The following is a 21,174-nucleotide window of genomic DNA, read 5'->3' as shown; positions in this document are numbered from 1 at the left end:
CCTAATTTCAAGGTTACATGAGGATAAATTTATCTTAATTTCAAGGCTACATGAGGATAAATTTATCTTAATTTCAAGGCTGTATGAGGATAAATTTATCCTAATTACAAAGATACACGAGGATAAATTTATCCTAATTACAAGGATACACGAGGATAAATTTATCCTAATTTCAAGGCTACACAAGGATAAATTTATCCTAATTTCAAGGCTACACGAGGATAAATTTATCCTAATTACAAGAATACACAAGGATAAATTTATCCTAATTTCAAGGATACACGAGGATAAATTTATCTTAATTTCAAGGCTACATGATAAATTAATCTTGACTTGAAAACTACACAAGGATACATTTATCTTCATTTCAAAGCTACACGAGGATAAATTTATCTTAATTTCAAAGCTACTCGAGGATAAATTTATCTTAATTTCAAAGCTACACCATCACATCATCTACATCAATAACAATGAAAAACAGAAGAAATAAATAAATTTAATTAATATTTAAATACTTGAGGTTAAGATTTCGATATTGATTCCCCCACCATGGTCTAAGTTCATTGACACTAAATGACCTTTGACCCTGGTCATGTGACCTGAAACTCAGTCAGGATGCTCAGTAATACTTGATTGCCCTTATATCCAAGTTTCATGAACTGGGTCTACACACTTTGTAAGTTATGATGACATTTCAACGAGTGGAATGCCTCTGGCAGTCTCGCCTGCATCGCAATTCGATATAGCAGCAGTTCTTCCTTTGAAAACAGCTAATGAATAGTTATTCACAGAAGAAAAAACCAAAATTATATAAAAACACTATGTCCATTGACCCAAAATGACATTTGACCATGATCATGTGACATAAGACATGTGCAAAACAATCATTCATACTTGATTACCCTTCTGTCGATGTTTCATGAGCTAGATACATAAATTTCCTAAGTTATGATGCCAATTCAACACATACTCCCAACACGGCCAGAGTTCATTAACCTTTGAATGACCTTTGATCTTGGCCATGTTCCTGGAACACACACAAAGTTTCATGAATTAGATCCATAGACTTTTAACCCTAAATAGACTTGGCTATTTCGACGCCTAAGAAGACGGGGGAGGCTCATCCAGCCCCCCTTATGATCTCAGCCGCCGAACGCGCGATCGGAATGCAAATTAGCACGCGCATTACCCATGGCTTTATCTACAAAACTAATATCAAATTCTGGCAAAAATCTCACTGCTCATTAATTATGCTAATTCAAAATCATAAGTTTGCTCTAATTAATAAAATAATTCCCCTAAAATTCTAATTTTTGTTTCATAGACTCTAGATAGGCATCTGATCAAATTTATTTTTCAAAAATTTCAACATCACATTTATTTTCTTATGTATTTTTTTGTCTTATATATATATACACATATATTCTATTGTTTTCTAAATTTCTTATGTATTTTTTGTTTTTCGACTTTTTATTTTTTATTGTTTTGTCAATGGAAATTATCGGGGACTTTATTTTGACCATAAACAAGATAAAATTAATTGATTTTAAGCAGTAAAAGGAAAAATAATGATACATTTTGTGAATTTTGGGCTAAAAACATTATTTGCATTGGATTTGTACACAAATTCACGTTTTAAGTAATTTTGGGCCTGCATGCACTTACGAAATCTTGCGTAATTTCGGAACCGCGTTCCCGGGGGTCACAATTTTGGTCTCAAAAGTTGCACGAGACTTGAAAGTAAAAAGTCAGTGAACGACGTGGTCAAAAAATTTCGAGTGAGGGATTTATCGCGAAAAATGTCGAGGGGGTGAATCAGCCCCCCCCCCCCGTCTTCTTAGGATGATGGCAATTCCTCCTATACCCCCAATATGGCCAAAGTTTGTTGACCCTAAGTGACCTTTGACCTTGGTCATGTGACCTGAAACTCACACATAATATTCAGGGATACACGGTTGCTCTTACGTCCAAGTTTCATTAACTAGATCTATAAAGTTTTAACCCAAATTCTCCCGGGGGGGGGGGGCCATAATGGCCCCCCCCCTCAACAATTTTCGCGATATATCTGCTGCGCGAAATTTTTTCACCTCGCAGCTCACTGACTTTTTACATTCAAGTCTCGCGCAAATTTTGAGACCAAAGTTGTGACGCCCGGGTACGCGGTTACGACATTACGCAACATTATGCAAGTGCATGTCAGACCCAAAATTGCTCATAAACGTGATTTCATGTACAAATCCAATGCAAATTGCGTATTTAGCCAAAATTCATAAATGTATCATTATTTCTACTTTTACTGATTAAACTTAATTAATTTTGCCTTGTTTATGATCAGAATTATATCTGGAACAATTTCCATTGAAAAAACAATAAAAAACAAAAAGTAAAAAACAAAGAAATACATAAGAAATTCATGAAACAATAAAATACATAAGAAATTTATTTCCAAACCAAAGTTTTTTTGAATTACGATTGTTAAGAATGCTACAAAAAAATATTTTACCAAAAATTAGCATTCTAGGAGCTTTATTTAGTGAATTAGAGCAAAAAGTATGATTTATGCATAAATTAGCATAATTAATTCATAGAAAATAAAATCTCATTATTTTGGAAAATTTTACCATACAGCCTTGTAGATTACATCGCACACTACCAGCGTGCAAATTTTTGCGTCGCTCGCGCGATCGGCGGCCGAGATCTTAAGGGGGGGCCATAATGGCCCCCCCCCCGGAATGACAAGAATCAAAATACCCCGGGAGATTTAGGGTTAAAGTTATGATGATAATTCCTCAAATAACCCCAACATGGCCATAGTTTGACCCTAAGTGACCTTTGACCTTAATCATGTGACCTGAAACTCAAGGAAGATCTTCAGTGATACACTATTACCCTTATGTCTAAGTTTTATGACCTAGGTCAAGTTATGACAACATTTCAAAAACTGGACCTTGGTTAAAATTTCGATATTGATTCCCCCAACATGGTCTAATTTCATTGACCCTTAAAGGTAAATGCTAGTTTTGGTAACGATATCAAAATGAGTTCGTACAGAATCCAATGAAATGACCACCAAAGTGTCTGTTTGTATAAATAAAACGCATGTGCCAAAGAATTCTGGAAGAAATTGTGTAATTGCTGAGAAATCAGCAAATAAGCACAGGAATCGGGTAGGGCGTCGGGCCCGACGCCCTAAGCAATAATTATACATTGTCCCACGTGGGCTTATCTGTGTTGGGGATCTTCAGTGTGAACATTTTTCAGCATAGATTTCAAGATTTCACAAAGTTCAGTTAATGTAACTGTACCAGATCTAGATCCTCGATGATATACTGACAATTAAGCCTTGTTTTACAGACTTTCTCATGAAATCAGTGTTTACTGCAACTACTGGAATTTCTCTTTAACCCTATCTAGGCTGGGGTATTTTGGGAGTTCATATGGCCGGGGGGGGGGCCTCCCAGGCCCCCCCCCTTGAGATCTCCTTGAGGCCGTCGACCGCACGCAGGTTGTCTAGGATATAATCTACAAAATTGTATAGCAATTTATTTCATGTGAATTGTTATTACGTAATCATGCTAATTTATGCGTAATTAGTATGCGAAATCATACTTTTTCCTCGAACTCCATAAATAAAGCTCCAAATGTTCTAATTTTTGGCATAGAAACTCTTTGTGATGTTCTTAGCAAATGTACATGAAAAGAATTTGATATCAGATCAATTTCTTATGTATTATGTTTTTTGCAATTTCTTATGTATTTCTTTGTTTTTTGGACCCTTTGTTTTTCATTGTTTTTTTCAATGAAATTCATTGGGGACTCTTCTAAGATCATAAACAGCATAAAATACATACATTTAGGCCAGCAAAACTAAAATTAATCCTACATTTATGATTTTTGGTTGAAAACACAATATACATTAACTTTGTACACGAAATCATGTTTTTGAGCAATTTTTGGTCTGACAGGCACTTACATAACGTTGCGTAATTTCAGAACCGTGAACCCGGATGACGCAAAATTGGTCTCAAAAGTTGCGCTCACTCACTGAAAATTGTGACCCCCACGTATACGGTTCCCAAATTATGCAACATTTTGTAAGTGCATGCAGACCCAAAATTACTCAAAAAACGTGAATTTGTGTACAAATCCAATGCAAATAGTGTTTTAAGCCAAATTCATAAATATATCATTATTTTTCCTTTTACTGCTTAAAATAAATCAATTTCATCTTTTTTATGGTCAAAATAACATCCCCGAAAATTTCCATTGAAAAAACAATAAAAAACAAAAAGTCGAAAAACAAAGAAATACATAAGAAATTTAGAAAACAATAGAATACATAAGAAAATAAATGTGATGTTGAAATTTTTTAAAAATAAATTTGATCAGATGCCTATCTCGAGTATGTGAAACAAAAATTTGGATTTCAGGGGCATTATTTTATTAATTAGAGCAAACTTATGATTTTACGCATAAATTAGCATAATTAATGAGACATGAGTTTTTTGGCAGAATTTGATGTTATAGTTTTGTAGATAATGCCATGGGTAACGCGTGTGCCAATTTTCGTCGCGATCGCGCGATCGACCGCCGAGATCATAAGGGGGGCTGAATCAGCCCCCCCCCCCCCGAGTCTTCTTAGGCGTAGAAATAGCCCAGTCTATTTAGGGTTAAATCATTACCTACTTCAGGTACCAACTCTCTATCAATCATTGTGCATTTATCTCTTCTAAATGTAGATACATGTAGGTGATCAAACTCATGTGAAGATAAACCCTGGAAATTATCACCATATCCAATGTTGAAAAATATAGGTACATTGTAATATCACAAAAATACATAATTCAAGTGGCTTCCATATAGACAAACAGCTTTTGAGTCCTGGACAAACAAACTCATTCCAAATTGGTATGAATACAGTGTATGTTCATACAGACCTAACATGCAAAGTATTCTTCACGTGACGCTGGATATCCTATGGTAATTTGTTTGTTTTAGTGAGACTGTAGGGGAAAGAAATGACCTCTTGAAGAGAGACTTCTCCCGTGTACGGCTGACCCTTCTGTCCTCGAACTGATGTGGTAGGCGATATCCACGTGGACGTTTCTGATCCTGAGTACTAATGCAGCTTCACACTGTCTCCAGTCATTTCTAACACTTTGCTCACTCGCGGCCACTCATTACTGAACTCTTCTAAGTAGACTGCAACCGTATCTCCCAGTTTTAATAATGGATGTTGAGGCCTTTTCTGCTTAGTACCTAGATGGACCTGAAATATTACAATGAGAAAAGTCTAAATATTTATTACAAAGGCAATACAAGTTAACAGTGGTATAGTGCACATGAACATATTATGGGATACAAGTGATTAATTCTGAGTGTTTGGAATCCCAGCTATGGGTTAACTTTCTTCAGCAAGAAATTGAACCACATTATGCTGCAATCAACCCAAATTAAGGAAAGTGGGTACTGGCAGGATTAATTTGGCTACTTTTACACATTTACTTACCGCTTGAATAGGTTGTTGTTCATAATTTGAGAACTCCGAAGTTGGATCAAAGCAGAGATGAAAGCGTTGGTATGTTTTGCCGTGTTATGCATGTTGAAACCCGGGTGAATAGCTGGTCAATGTCCTCGTGTGTGTGGCCCTTCATTAAAAATCCTACCTTTACCTGCATTGAAAATGATAAGAAAAAGAATATAACAAGTAAAATTAAGGCAGATTATTTTAAAACACTTTCTCGGGATACACATTCTTCTGCGAAATGATAAATTAAATATCTATTCAGAGCTTAACCCTATCCAGCCAGGGGGGGGGGTGGAGGGGGGCTGTTTTTGCCCTCTCAACATCTTTCATGATAAATCTGTTACTAGAAAATATTGTGCTGCGATGTTTCATGACTTATTTCCTTTAATAAGCCTCATGCAACTTTTAAGACAAAATTACGATGTTACGTAAACATTAAGTGTATGTAAGAACAAAATTTGCTTAAAAATGTGATTTCATGTACAAATCAAATGCAAATTCTGCATGCAGCTAACATTAATAAATGTATCACGATTTTTATTTTTACTGATTAAAAGCAATAGAATTCATGTTAGTTATGACTGAAAAAAATTGCAGATGATTTCCAATGAAAAACAATGAAAAACAGTAGTTTTAAAAATTTCCATTTTTAAACCATTTCATAATAATCCTGTCTAGACTGCCCAGATCAAAATTTAGCAGTTTCGTGGGTATTTTTAAAGATTCACAGCCAACTTATGATTAAATGTATTAATTACGGTAACATATTTAATTGATTAAACATAAATTTGAATTAAGTTTAGTACAAATGACAATCGAATTGTGGAGATTACTTCTTGTCGCGATCAAGTGGAATGAACATCCGAGGTTTGAAGGGGGAAAGCAAAAACAGGTCTGTCTCCCCGGGCTATGCCATTCTAAATTAGCCCAGGCGAAATAGGGTTAAGATAATAAACATAATTAAATGGAACATTGTCAAAGAATAGCGGCCCAATATTGAGAAAAATATTGTCCTGAAATTCATATGTCATATTTTCAGTGATACTTGATAACTATTTGTTTTTCTATAATTCATGGAATAAGAATGTACACTTTTTTTGTATTGAAAATGCAAAAACTTAATCCTAAAGGGGGGGGGGGCTTTCCCAGACAATTTTACATTATATCTGTAACATGAAAAGCTGGTGCTGACTCATTCTAAGAAAGTCTCGCTAAACTTTTGAAACCAAATTTGCAACCCCTTAGTCAGCGCACAACATTTGTAAAGTGTGCATCAGGCCCAAAACTGCTCCAAAACAAGATTTCCTCTACAGATCCAATGCAAATTGTGATGTAATGCCAAATTAATAAATATATCACCATTTCTACATTTTCTGATTACCAGTAAAAGTAAGTGATAATATTTTCTTTATATTCTGAATAAATTGCAGATGATGTCCATCGAAGATGCAAAACAAAAAGTTGAAAAAAACAAAGATTTTACATAATAAATTTAAAAAAGACATCAGAAAAAAATTTAATATCAACTTTTAGCTCATAACTCTTTGCCTGTTAATATATCCTTTGCTGTTTACAGTACCAATTTTCTAGCTACAACAATGACTGGAAAGAAAGGAAAGTTGCTTTCGCTGTGACTGTATGACTTTTTTCCGTTTAACCTGCACAATACTGATACATAGATCACATGGTTCTCTATGCAATGTTGCTTCCAAACTGTATTTGTTTTCAAAATTAGAAAAGATAATCATTCTCTACTTATTAAAACAAAAAAGCTTCATGAAATTTCTGATAGAAATAGGAATTGCAAATTCTAGAATACATTCTGTTAGATTACATGATGGACATCCAGGATTACATATGGTGTTGAATGTTCTCATCCCTGCAACTTTTGCGTACCACTGAAATGTGAATTTAAATTGCCTCAACATTGTATCTCTGCATATACTTTGAAAATACCACATTTACACAAAAGAAGAGGGAAGAAAGATGGCAAGTGAATAAAGATTGATAATTGTGGAGGCTAGTCTTCCGGGCTGACATCCATGACATATAAATGATACTTATCCTGGAAGACAGATGATTAAATCTAAATACATGTACATATACACTATTAAATATTTCATTGAAACTTACTTTTGCTGGAAAAGGTGTGACTCTCTTTCTTGCAGTAAAGTTTGTCTCTCTTCTCTGCCAGTTGTCTTCTCTAGGCAAGATTTCAGTTTGGTGCATATGTCGCATTTCAAAAACCGGTTCACCTGGAATGAACAAATAAAGAGAAAAATTACACAATGTATATTTTCTTAGTTTTTCGAGGAACAGTAGTTAACATCATCATAGTTGGGTGCTATACCATTGTAGCAGCTGCACTGCTAAAGCCAGCCAAGTATGCTCTATTATTGTAGATCACCTAAAGACCTGTGTTTATGTTGGGGAATACTTAGTCAAGTATATCAAATCTACTTGGTCTCAAAATAGCTTCATTGAATGTGATAGAAATAGGAAGTTATTTCAAATTTTTCAATAAAATGCAAAATCTCTGGTTTTATGATTAACCCTATGATACAGATTTCCCCTCAACATTTTTTTGTGATATATCTGCCATGCGAAATTTTCTGACTGCGCCATTGACTAAATTTTTATTTGAAAGTCTCACACAACTTTTGAGAATAAACTTGCAACCCCTGAATACATGGTTCCAAAATTACCCAATATTTTGTAAACTTGTGCATACAAACCCCAAAACATGAATTTTTGTTCAAATCCAATGCAAATAGTGTTTTTAGCCCAAATTTATAAAAATGTATTACCAACTTTCCTTTCACTGATTAAACATAATAAATATCATGTTGTCTATGGTCAGTGTAATAAAGATTTCCATCAAAAAAATCAATAAAAAACAAAGAAATCAATCAGAATTCTGGAAATGATATATACAAAATAATTGCGATATTCAATAATTTTTAGCAAAATTTAAGGGCCTTATTTAGATAGTTAGAAGAAAGGTTTTTATTTTATGCATAAATTAGCATAATGAAAATTAGATTTTACCAATTTTTTAGATTATGCCATGTGTAATGTGAGTGCAGATTTTCATTGCGATCAATGGCCAAGATCATATGGGGGGAGTGGCTGAATCAGCCCCACCCCAGTCTTCTTAGGTATCGAAATAGCCCAGTTATTTATGGTTAAAGGTAAATGCTAGTTTTGGTAACGATATCAAAATGAGTTCGTACAGAATCCAATGAAATGACCACTAAAGTGTCTGTTTGTATAAATAAAACGCATGTGCCAAAGGATTCTGGAAGAAATTGTGTAATTGCTGGGAAATCAGCAAATAAGCACTGGATTCGGGTAGGGCGTCGGGCCCGACGCCCTGAGCAATAATTATACATTGTCCCACGTGCGCTTATCTGTGTTGGGGATTTTCGGTGTGAATATTTTTCAGCGTAGATTTCAAGATTTCACAAAGTCCAGTTGATGTAACTGTACCAGATCTAGATCCTCGATGATATACTGGCAATTAAGCCTTGTTTTACAGACTTTCTCATGAAATCAGTGTTAACTGCAACTACTGGAATTTCTCTTTAAAGGTATAATAGTTAATATTAGTAAATATACAGTGCAAATACTCACGAGAATCACCTACCTTTGGAATGGTAACATGAGACATTTCCATTCTCCATTTGCGGAAGAAGTATTGCTGACTACAAACAGAACCTCCTTGCTCTTCTACTTCCTCCTTCATAATCCGATACACATTTCCATGTATAAGGCATGAAGAAGATGGATTTTGTTGTTGGTTGGCAGTTTCTCTCCAAACTTATCGACAAATTCACTAAGCCACACCATTGACATCATCACAGACAAAGAACAAAGTCCTTTACGATGGTGATTTGATGGACGAGATGTCACCAATCCTTCTGAAGGTTAAATGAATACCGAGGTGGTACATTTAAAGCAAAGGAAACTATAAATATGTATCTTCTACAATATTATTATCAATAGAAACATAATCATATTATTTCCTGAGCTAAATTTACACTGGTCACATGTACAACAATCACTATCGCTTTAAAATTGTGATCACTTTAAAATGTAATCAATTAATTCTGATTACCTTTGATCCTTCAATCATACCCTGCCTCCAGGTATTTGAACTTGGTAACACTTGTACATGTACTTGGTCATTTTTACCCTTTGAAATTCTATTTGGGTGAATTATCTACGTTCTAAATTCCAAGCCAAGCAATGGAAAGACTGAGTTAAGAAATAGGTGACCACATTTCTGGTGGTGAAATGTTGGGTGTACTAAATTTTGATATCCAAGGTCTTATATATGTCCAATTTTAATGCTTTAAAGTCCATTTTTTAGACCAGTATTTGTCGAAAAAATTGATATTAATGCACCTTTCATTGTAAGGAGGATTTTGACTTTCTGTATCCCCACAATCAAGCCTCCTGCAGTTGTCTTATCATATCAGCACTCCTCTTCATTACATGTACATGTATCTTTCTTTCCAGCATGCACATATAACAATAACTTAAGGACTTGTTTGAGATTAAAACAAGCAGACTCCCCTTCCCCATCTCCTAAATGAGCACAGAGACCCATTTTTCACATTGAATTTGTGCATGAATAATTGTAATGTTTGGAAAAAAGACATCTGTGACTATCAAGTGAACCAAAAAATTGTCCTCTATAAGCTTGCTGGGTTTAGCTCCTGCACCAATGATAATAGCAGAACCAGATCCTAAGAGACAACATGTAAAACTATAATCCCTTATGAATAAATTAAGTGAAAAAAAAGAAAGTTTAAACTACGTATGATGATTTAATTTTACAAGAATGGTACTAGTCATGTTAAAGGACAAGTCCACCCCAATAAAAACTTGATTTGAATAAAAAGAGAAAATCCACAATCAAACACTGAAAATTTCATCAAAATCGGATGTAAAATAAGAAAGCAATGACACTTTAAAGTTTCGCTTCATTTCACAAAACAGTTATATGCATATCTCGGTCAGTATGCAATTGAGGGAACTGATGACATCACTCACTCACTATTTCTTTTGTATTTTATTATATGAAAAATGAAATATTTTGATTTTCTCATCATTGTCATGTGAAATGAAGTTTCATTCCTCCCTGAACACGTGGAATTCCATTATTTTAACATTTTGTGCTTCAGGCAAGGAGGTCCTAATTGTCAAATTCGTAAAAATTGAAATATTGTATAATTCAAACAATAAAAAACAAAAGAAATAGTGACATCATCGACTCTCTCATTTGGATGTAACTGGCTCGTTCATATAACTATTTTTTTGAAAAAAAAGCGAAAATTTAAAATGTCATAACTTTCTTCTTTTACATCCGATTTTGATGAAATTTTCAGCATTGTGTTTGTCTGATTTTTCTCTATTGATTCAAATCAACATTTTTCTGAGATGGACTTGACCTTTTAAGGATACCTCTTGAAACATTTACCTGCTAACCCTGACTCCATCTTCCATAAGCGGGTCATAGTAATCCCAAGGATGAGTCTCCATCCATGTTTACAAAGTTGTGATGTACAATAAGGTACTGCAAAATCCATAGCCTCTGATCTGCTAGAGTCTTGTTCTGAAATCCTCTGCGGGCCTTGCATCTATTCTTTATATCTTATGAAGACAATAACTTCTGCAGCATTTCATTATCAGTATTGCCGCTAATTCCAGACAGGCTGCATTTCACTCTGTAAAATCATCAAAAACATCAGGGCATGAATGTACCAGGATGTTCAGTAATACTTTATCCACCTTATGTCCAAGTTTCATGAACTAGGTCCATATATTTTCTAAGTTATGATGACATTTCAAAAACTTAACCTCAGGTTAAGATTTTGATGTTGATTCCCCCATCATGGTCTAAGTTCATTGACCCTAAATGACCTTTGACCTTGGTCATGTGACATGAAACTCTAATAGGATGTTCAGTAATACTTGATTGACCTTATGGCCAAGTTTCATGAACTAGGTCCATATACTTTCTAAGTTATGATGTCATTTCAAAAACTTAACCTCAGGTTAAGATTTGATGTTGACGCCGCCGCCGCAGTCGGAAAAGCGGCGCCTATAGTCTCACTCTGCTATGCAGGTGAGACAAAAACCAAGGACAATGCAGATTTTGTGTATAATTGCACTCAATTCAACACATTCAATGAGAAATGTATAAAAGTAAATGCTCATTTGTGGCAAAGGGCAATAGATCTATATGGTTGTTGCCATGATTTTGAAGATTGGCAGGAGCATTTTCTGTGCATTATTGAACCTTTCTCAGTGTACCTGCTGAATGAGCACAATTGTACAGAAAGTCTGAACAGGCCTTGGCTATTCAGGCAGGATAGTATACATTAAGTTTTTACTATTTTGAATTCCTTTTTTTTATATTTTTTTTTTTGTTCTGGAGTACCATTATTGCTGTGGGTGTACAGCTGCGTATAAAGTGTAAAAGGTCAAGTCCACCTCAGAAAAATGTTGATTTGAATCAATAGAGAAATATCAGACAAGCACTATGCTGAAAATTTCATCAAAATCGGATGTAAAATAAGAAAGTTATGACATTTCAAAGTTTCGCTTATTTTTAACAAAATAGTTATATGAACGAGCCAGTTACATCAAAATAAGAGAGTCGATGATGTCACTCACTATTTCTTTTGTTTTTTATTGTTTGAATTATACAATATTTTGATTTGTACGAATTTAACGATAAGGACCTCCTTGCCTGAAGCACAAAATGTTAAAATAACGGAATTCCACATGTTCAGGGAGGAATGAAACTTCATTTCACATGACAATGACAAGAAAATTAAAATATTTCATATTCATATAATAAAATACAAAAGAAATAGTGAGTGACGTCATCAGTTCCTCATTTGCATACCGACCAGAAAAGCAGGTTTTTGTGAAATGAAGCGAAACTTAAAATGCCATAACTTTCTTATTTTACATCCAATTTTGATGAAATTTTCAGTGTTATGCTTGTTCAATTTTTCTCTTTTTATTCAAATCAAGTTTTTGTTGGGGTGGACTTGTCCTTTAACCAATATAGGCTATATTGCATGATCAACCAGTCTTAAACATATGATTTCAATTGTTTTGAGTAGATATGAAGGATTTTGTTTTGATGATATAACGTTGATAAAATCTTTCTAATTTGAGTAAAAAAAATATTACTGCCACATGTCAATCATCTGTACATGTTTCAATGTAAGTTATTTAAAATCAATGATTTTTTTAAAATCATAGTGCAAGTGGAGTAGGGGCGAGTGTTCATCACTTAATAGGCTATTATACAATTAATGCACATTTATGAGTGTGTTATGACGATGCAGCACACTCGAGGGTATTTACAATTATGCGAAAGCAAGAGGCGCTTGCGCCGAGTGCTTTTGCATAATATTGTGAATGCCCGAGAGTTGCTCGCATCGTCACTAACATCACGAATCTTAAAATGTGCATTAATTGTTTTATAAAACGGGTCGGCAAAATGAATTTTTTTCATGGAAATCTTGTTCAAATCCCTCCAACTTGTGTACGATCGCACAGACAAAGAGATCACAAGACTGTCAATTATGACATCACAGGCGTATCTACTATGCGCGCCTAAGTAAGCGCGTCAAAATCCTAGCCAGCCTCTTTTACTGAACGCGTATCAGTTTTTACATGCTATTGGAACTAATGCTGCACAAAAAATGCACAGTGCTGCACAAAAAATGCACAGTGCTGCACGAAAAATGCACGACTTGAAGGTTGCGCATAATTAAAGCATGAACACGTGACTTGAATACGCACTCACCATTGGCTACATCCTTGAACCCGTTTTATAAAATGCAATATTATCCTGATTTTAATGACATGATTTCAATTGTTTGGAGAGTAGATATGAAGGATTTATTCATGTCTTGATGATATGAAGTTGATAAAATCTTTCAATTTTGATTACCGGTAAAAATAAAATAGCCACAAATAAAAAAAATTGTCAATCATTTGTACACGTTTCAATGGATGTGAATTTAAATCATGATTTAAATCAAAGTGATTTAAATTAGCCAACCCTGACCCTTTCACAATCAATAATAGAAGAAAACATTAACAAAAGAAAAATGTGCATACATTTATGATTTTTGGTTGAGAAACAGAGATTGCATTGTATACAGAATATTTTGAAGCAATTGAAGGTCTTACATGTATGTGCTTTCAAAATGTTGTGTTATTTCTCAACCGCATACCCAGGCATCACAAAAGATGTGCAATATTTAAAAGAAAAAGTCAGGGAGCAGCGCAGTAAAAAAATTGCATAGTGATAAAAATTTGTTGGGGACACCCTCCAAGTCCCCCCCCCCCCCGTTAAATGCGAGTTAACCTGAAATGACCTTAAATTGTGATATTGTGACATGGACATAGTTTAAAATTAATTTCCCAAGTGTTGTGACAACAGAAATATGAAAATGCAATGACTACCAAATCAAGATTACTCTTGTCAGTCTAACATACGGTTAAATCTAGATTGACAGTTACAAATTAAGATTCCAATTGATTTATCAAACGACAAATGCTCTCATTCGTTCCTTAGCCCATAGTAGCTCATTTAATAACTACATGTAGGGTAGCCTCTCATGCAGTTCCAAAACCTGATCTCCCTGCGGGCCCTGCTGTTATCGTCATTACCTTACAAGTTACATTGTGGTTTGTACAGGTAAAAAAAGGGCAAAATGTAACATAAAATGATCATTATGTGAAATTTTAACTTAAAAATAGCTTACTTTTGCTGAAGTTCCTTCTACACGTACATGATACAGCTTCAGAGCAATGAGAGGAGTCAGACTCTGTCTCTATGTCAGCAAAACATACCATCTGACGTTTTCTTCCTCAGGGTTGATCTTGAATAGATAAAATACAAATCAAAATCACTTAATATTAATACTTCAGTAGATCGCAGAACTGTTGAAAGAAGTCTAACAAAATTATTGCCTAAAGCTTCAGATCTACTGTATGGTTTAGTAGGCTTAATCATTCATTCAGAGATCCCTATGATATCAACTAGGTTTTGGTAACCTATTAACTAAGCATTCTAAAAACCTGCCTTAAACAATTTAAGGATAGATATCATTTGTATTTGCACTGATCTTAACCCCCTTGCCTTCAAACCTCTCAAAGAGCATTTTTCTACTGAACAAAAAAAGCATTATGATGCCATGGCCCTGGGAAGCAGAGGTGCTAGATTTGCCTTGGAGTGATTCATTTATTATTCTCCACAGGCAGCACCCCTGGAATTCTGGAAGGTGCTATAAAATGGAGAAATATAACCAAATATTTTCTAAGAATTAATCATACAAATAAGTGTATGAAATTAAGTAATATCCTTACACTCAATTTAAATTTATGTAGCTTAGTGAAATGGTAATATTTGGGGAAATATCAATTTTGACATTGCTACAAAGTACAAACCCCACAAAAATCACCAGAAATAAATTTTCAGTTGAATATGCCAACAGAAATAGGGGAAACTTAATTCAATTTTTTCAATTCAATTCAATTAATTTATTATTTTTTCAATTCAATTCCTTTATTATTATTTATTATTAACTTCATTTATTATGAACTTAGCTTCATAATGATATATATATATATATTTGACATCTCCCTTCTATGTCGTATTGCAATATATGTTTGAATTGTTTATGTGTATTTTTTTTTCAATATATTCGCCCACTTTATCATTTGTGTTTGTATAATTTATATCATTTGTATGTACAGCCAGTGGAGGCCAAATTTCTATGTAATTTATCATGGAGAGTCAAAAGGGGCCTAAACTTTCGATCCTAGCAGAATCTTCTTCGGAGGCAAAATGACAAACATATAAAGTGGAGCCAATTATCATGGATCAATAATAAATGAATCTGAATCTGAATATATGATTCATGAGTATTGGATGTTTTCAACCTCATTACCAAGAGAAGAACTTTGACTCCCACAGATGTTTACTTTTGACAAAAGAGGGATTAAATTTGGGAGTCTATTGAGGCACACTTACCCTCACACTATTGTACAAGGTGACAAAAAGAGGATTAGAACTCATTCAAATCAGCTTAGAGCAACTTTGACACAGTAATTAGGCACTTCCTGTCTTGATTGCAGAGAAGTATCAATGAAAGGTTTTATCAAGTTTTAAATTTCCTTGAATACAAAATTAGGAAAATACTCTTGTTTTGCATTTCAGGAAGCACAAATTCCAAAATAATTTAGAGACAAATATCTGTCTAAATAATACTTTCAGATTATCAATATGGGTTTATTTGATACATCTATTTTGTTAATGGGTGGTCAATGGATGGCACATGGTTATTAATACCACATACACAACTGAATGAATCTGGGTTTCTGTCAAATGATACACAAGACTATTCCCTTATTTTTTTTGGAAATATTTCCATTCCTACTTTTCATACACTAATGATGCTAGTAGTAGTAGTAGTTGTATTACAAGTTATCAGGCCAAATCATAAAATAAGGTTACTTCAGCAACTGGTGGGCTTAATCATTGACTTTAAAAAGGTAAATTAATACAATACTAGCACATCAATGATGTGGAGCTCATCCGCCAACTCGCAAAGAAATTTAACGCAATTTTTAACTTCAGCCCAGTTGACAATGTAGTGAATTATATTGGTGCACTAGCATACATGTACCTACAAGCCACAACCCATGCAAAGGACGTATCCTTGCCCCCCTGATGAACTTGAAGATCTCTTTTTTTTTTTGCCTGTCAATTTTTTTCTGGTACGAAATCCTTTATTTGTAATTGAAGACCTTTTTTTTGCTTGTCAAATTTTTTGGCGGACGGTTTTGCCCCCCCCCCCCCCTGTGGAAAATCCTAGGTACGTCACTGTATTGGCAACATAAATTGAGGAAACAGAATTGAAATTGATGAATAAATGAAAAAAACATTTTTTGTGATTTGTGAAAAAAAATTGTAAATAAAGCATAAATAATTTTTTAGTCAAAATTTTTGAATTCTGTGTAAAACCTTGGTGAACCCCATGTAGCTCTCAGATGGAACAAAAAAAATCACATTCGGTTTCTTGAGTTATGAAAAACATGCATGAAAAACATGTAGCATATTTAATGAGTTTCTAATGTTGCATCCCCCACCTAGAGCTATCATATAAAGCAAACAAAATTGAAATTGACAAATGAAGGAGAAATAAGTGTTTTTTGTAAATTTATTATTAAATTTTGCATAAATATCACGTAAACTAGCATTATTTTCTAGTCAACATTTTAAAATTCTGTGTGGAAGTTTGGTGACTCTCATGTAGCTCCACCAGATGTAGGAAAAAAAATAAAAAGTTGACCAACTAATAAAGCATTTCTTGGTGATAATGAATAAATTTTGAATTACCAATTTTAAGTAATTTTCTAGTCAAATTCTTTGTTGAAGTTTGTGAACCTCATGCAGCTACATAGAAAAGGCAGAAAATATCATGAAAATGATTTTCTTTCTTGAATTAAGTTGATTATTTCTATATGAATAGATTTCTTAAACCTCATAATAGATCTATGGATTTGGTGTCAAAATCATGATTCTAGGTTACTCAGAAGCTGAGATATACCGGTAGTAAAAAACTCTGTTTTGGGCGACCATTTTGAAAAATCCTAGATGGCAGCTATATAGGTCACAGTGCACATGGAAACTTTATTATTCTAACCTTTCCTTTAATTTTCGAATTTCTTCAAAAAATATCCGGCGAAGATAAAATATGAACTAATTTTTTCCCTGAAGATAGTGGTGGGTACCAATGGGAGAAACTCATGTTTACAAGAGTCTTCAGGAAATTGGCAGGCTCCAAAAATGAGATACAAATTCATACACATATATCATGCAAACTATAGACTGCAATCACTGCATGTATATGCAAATGTACTTTGTAATTGTATCGATCTTCATGAAAAAGTTTTCAAAGACATACCTGGTGAATTAAAGTTAATATCGACTTCAGAAATGTAACAATCCGACTTTTTGAAAGGGAAATCTACTTCTGTTGAGTAGCCACCTGTAAGCATGTTTAAAGAACAAAAAATTAAACAACAAATTCAATCATTTTTAGATCAAACCTTTCACCCATCATTCATTTAGAGATAGTCCTCCAATAAATGTTAGCAGAATTTTAAAGAGGTGGAACATCATAAAGAATATAAATCAGAGAGGGCTCTATAATATGCAAATAATTGCATCAGTACCTTTTGTTTAATAAAAGTTTAAAGGGGAAAAGAAATCATCTAAATCCTTCAACTTCACTTAAGACCATATAAAAACAACTAAACTGCTTCCATAAATACAATGTTTACAACATGTTAAAATTACCTAATATCAACCTCCCCTGTCTTTTTAAAATCGATTTTTGTTTGAGTTTGCTTGCCCTTGATGCCACATTTCAGGAGGCAATTTTATATGGATTTGTAAACATTACTCAAAACATATAATATACCTGCTTGAATCTCAACTTCACTTGCATGGGGTTCATGTTGTAGTGTACATGGATGTACTTTCTCTCTTTGAACAACACTGCTTTCACTGAACACTTCAAGTTCCACCTGACAAAAGATAAAAAAATCCAGACTTCAGAAAGGAAAATTAGAATAATTACATCATACAATGTACCGGTACATGTAGCCTAGGTAGGACCAAGGCTAACCTTCTTCTTTCTTTTAATACTATGCTTACCTGTGTATAAAAGTATGCAAATATTCAGGCTATAGGTTCATTCCAGTTAATATAAGGCGATAACTTGATTTACCTGGGATATAGTTAATGTAATTCTAACCATGCATTCACTTTTGCATGCATGTGGTAGGTAATTAAAACCTGTACGTAATGTGTAACTTTCTAAATATGATAAACAAAGGAAAAGCATGTAAAGCTTATCTTCAGCTTGGTTCATCTCCCCAAAGGGAATGCCTCTAGACCCCATTTCATATCATTACAAGATTATCTTCCCCCCAAAATAGTTGTGGTGTTAAGGTCAGATATAATCTTAAAAAATTGTTTGAATGTTATTTGATAAATATGCTAATTTTACATTATCAGATTTTACATTGATTGCTTGACTTTTCCATTGCACAAATCTATTTCATTCATTAAGACACACATAGTCATAGAATTAGAACAAAGAGTAGAGAATAGATTCCTCTAGGCCTAAAACTATTTCACCGGTATAAAACTCCCAGTTTATAAAAATCCTGTGTAGATCACTCGCATGACAGTTTTTTTTTTCATTCCTTAAAATATCACTTTTGAAATAAAAAATGGAAAGAGTTCCCTATGCACCCTACACCAAAAATAACAAGTATTTAGACTTCTCGTTCATTCACTTCAGATTTATCTATTGATTTTTTAATGTTATTATCATTTGCTTGGCATCACCTAGCTGTGCCATGCCTGGTACTGCTGGTAGTCTAACAGTGAACTGAGTCACTGTGACCTGTAGCTCTCTCCTCCCAATATAAAGCTAGTGTTGCTTACCTTGCTTGGGACTCTAATTCAACTCGTTCCAAATGTAGTCAAAAACTCATCCCGCTATGCTAGCGAGAAGTGCTGATAGCGTGAGAGGTATTTTTATGCAATTATGAGCCCATAGACTAGTTCAACAAATCTAGACTCAAAACCCTTAAAGACTAAATAAACTGATGTCTATGAACAATATCACCAGGGGGGGGGGGGCAGTCAAATGTATTGCTGTACATCTGCGTGACCAAATTACATGTATTTCCAGACACCCCCTAAACAAGTTTTACACAGGCATCATTTACACATTTTGGGCCCTAAACAAGTTGTTGCCAGAATGACCCCTAATTTAAAAAACAAAAACAAAATGAATTGAAGTTCAGAGCCAATTTGATTTGATGAATAGCTAGTGACTAGTGTAAATTAATGGAAACTAAGTGTAAAAATATATTTTTTAATTTCTCTGTAAGTGGATCGAGCCAACACTCACACTGTCACAGCCACAGGCCCAACACTAAACAGTAATTGGTGGCGGAACAACCAATTTAACAGAGACCAAAGTTTTTAGTATAAACTAAAAATAAAGCCTAGGCTTAGCCTTAGGCGCGCCTTACCTCTCTCTGCACCAACGGGATCTGCTCGAACACAACGTCGTTGCTTGCTGCAATCTTCGAACCCGTAGCTGATGTCAAATCGCCAAAACTCGACTCAATAACCATGATAATCAGACTGGGACTGGCCTGGAGCCGTACTCCGGCTCGTAGTAGACTGGTGGCCTCTTCATTTGTTGCAGCATTTTCCTCTTCTGTAAAATAGAGAGCTTTGAAAAGCTGTCGCGCTTCGTCGCCATCGGAAATTCTTCTTCGTTTAAATTAAGTTCACATTGCAAATGTGTAGTTCGAGATGTGTGGTAGAATTACACACGTGCTCAGCGTCAGCTTTGTGTACAAACAACACACATGTGCGATTGATTGCGAAATCAAATTTCTTGCACTGGCCGTAGGCATAGCCATAGGGCGGCATAGGGTGTAAATGCTGGACAGGTCCTGTGTGTGTTTTGTGTGCTGGACATAGAGGTCCATGGTGTGTGTGTAAGGGTGCGTTTGTGTATCGTGTCTCGTATTTTTTTCTTTGTTATGTTACTGGTCTGGGGTCCGTTGCAGAAAGAGTCAAAAAATCATTTGCAAGTCAAAAATGCGCGATGTTGATTGGTTGAAAATCAAGTTACGCATGATTTTTAGAGTTACGTTTGATTGCAACTCTTTCTGCAACGGGCTCATCATGGAGCTATACGATGTACGGTTCCGTTCATGTATTGTATGGGCATACATGTCCGTAATAGATGGGAGCGGGGTGGTTAAAAGAAGGGAAAGTTCACCCTGAAGAAAAGTTTGTTGTAAAAAGTAGTACTAAAAATTGGTGAAGGTTTGAGGAATTCCGTTTAAGATTCAGCTCAAACGAGGAGCACCATAATAAAACAGGCGCGTAGCCAGCTAGGGGGAAGCGATGGGGGCGGTCGCCCTCGGCAACAAAAAAAAAACCGCACCAAAATGAAAGAGGGGAAAGGGAGGAAGAAAGAAAAAGGAAAAGCGAAGAGAGGGAAGATGGGTACAGCCCTAATTTTTTCTATTTTATTTTTTTTTGTCAAAAGAATAAAAACCTAAATGAGACGTTCTTTTATAATTCATACAAAATTTTGCTTTCGCGCTCTATCCAAACTATGATACGGTTTTTCCCCTTCCCATTTATGGGATTTGTATATTCGTGCCATAAATCGTAGAGTATACATGAATTTAAGAAAAAATATGATGATTCTTTTTTAAATTGCATAATTGACGCAAAATTTCGGCTCTTCTGTTCGGAGCGGGTCAACACTCCTGCCACTCCCAGAGTTCCCAGATATCTTCCACTTTTCAGTGAGTAATTTGTGGCAAAGTATCTGCTCAAAAGGGGCTCGAGGCATTATAAATTCGTGCCGTGCTATATACGATGAAACTTTATTCTGTATTGCTTTTACACCCTTCTATGATCTTGTTTGGTACGATTTATTTGAAATTTTGAATATCACTGAACTTTCTAAATCATACAAAATAAAGCGCTTAAT

General features: G+C 34.6%; 1 protein-coding gene across 1 annotated transcript; it reads right to left on the bottom strand.

Annotated features, from left to right (window-relative positions):
* Positions 1 to 4,874: 4,874 nt before the first annotated feature.
* On the bottom strand, positions 4,875 to 20,260 carry LOC121421294. Its single transcript, XM_041615965.1, has 10 exons — positions 19,685 to 20,260; positions 18,055 to 18,160; positions 17,536 to 17,619; positions 14,329 to 14,445; positions 11,013 to 11,259; positions 9,174 to 9,447; positions 7,661 to 7,782; positions 7,186 to 7,240; positions 5,510 to 5,672; positions 4,875 to 5,269 (listed from the first exon to the last, which is right to left on the bottom strand). Exons 6-9 carry the CDS (start codon positions 9,270 to 9,272, stop codon positions 5,556 to 5,558), a joined length of 393 nt encoding a protein of 130 aa, XP_041471899.1. The 5' UTR covers positions 9,273 to 9,447; positions 11,013 to 11,259; positions 14,329 to 14,445; positions 17,536 to 17,619; positions 18,055 to 18,160; positions 19,685 to 20,260; the 3' UTR covers positions 4,875 to 5,269; positions 5,510 to 5,555.
* Positions 20,261 to 21,174: the final 914 nt, after the last annotated feature.

The sequence above is a fragment of the Lytechinus variegatus genome, chromosome 9 (assembly GCF_018143015.1).
Source record: "Lytechinus variegatus isolate NC3 chromosome 9, Lvar_3.0, whole genome shotgun sequence".
Lineage (NCBI taxonomy): Eukaryota > Metazoa > Echinodermata > Echinoidea > Temnopleuroida > Toxopneustidae > Lytechinus > Lytechinus variegatus.
Note: the sequence above shows the minus strand (reverse complement) of the source record. Positions and strands in the feature narration are given on the sequence as shown.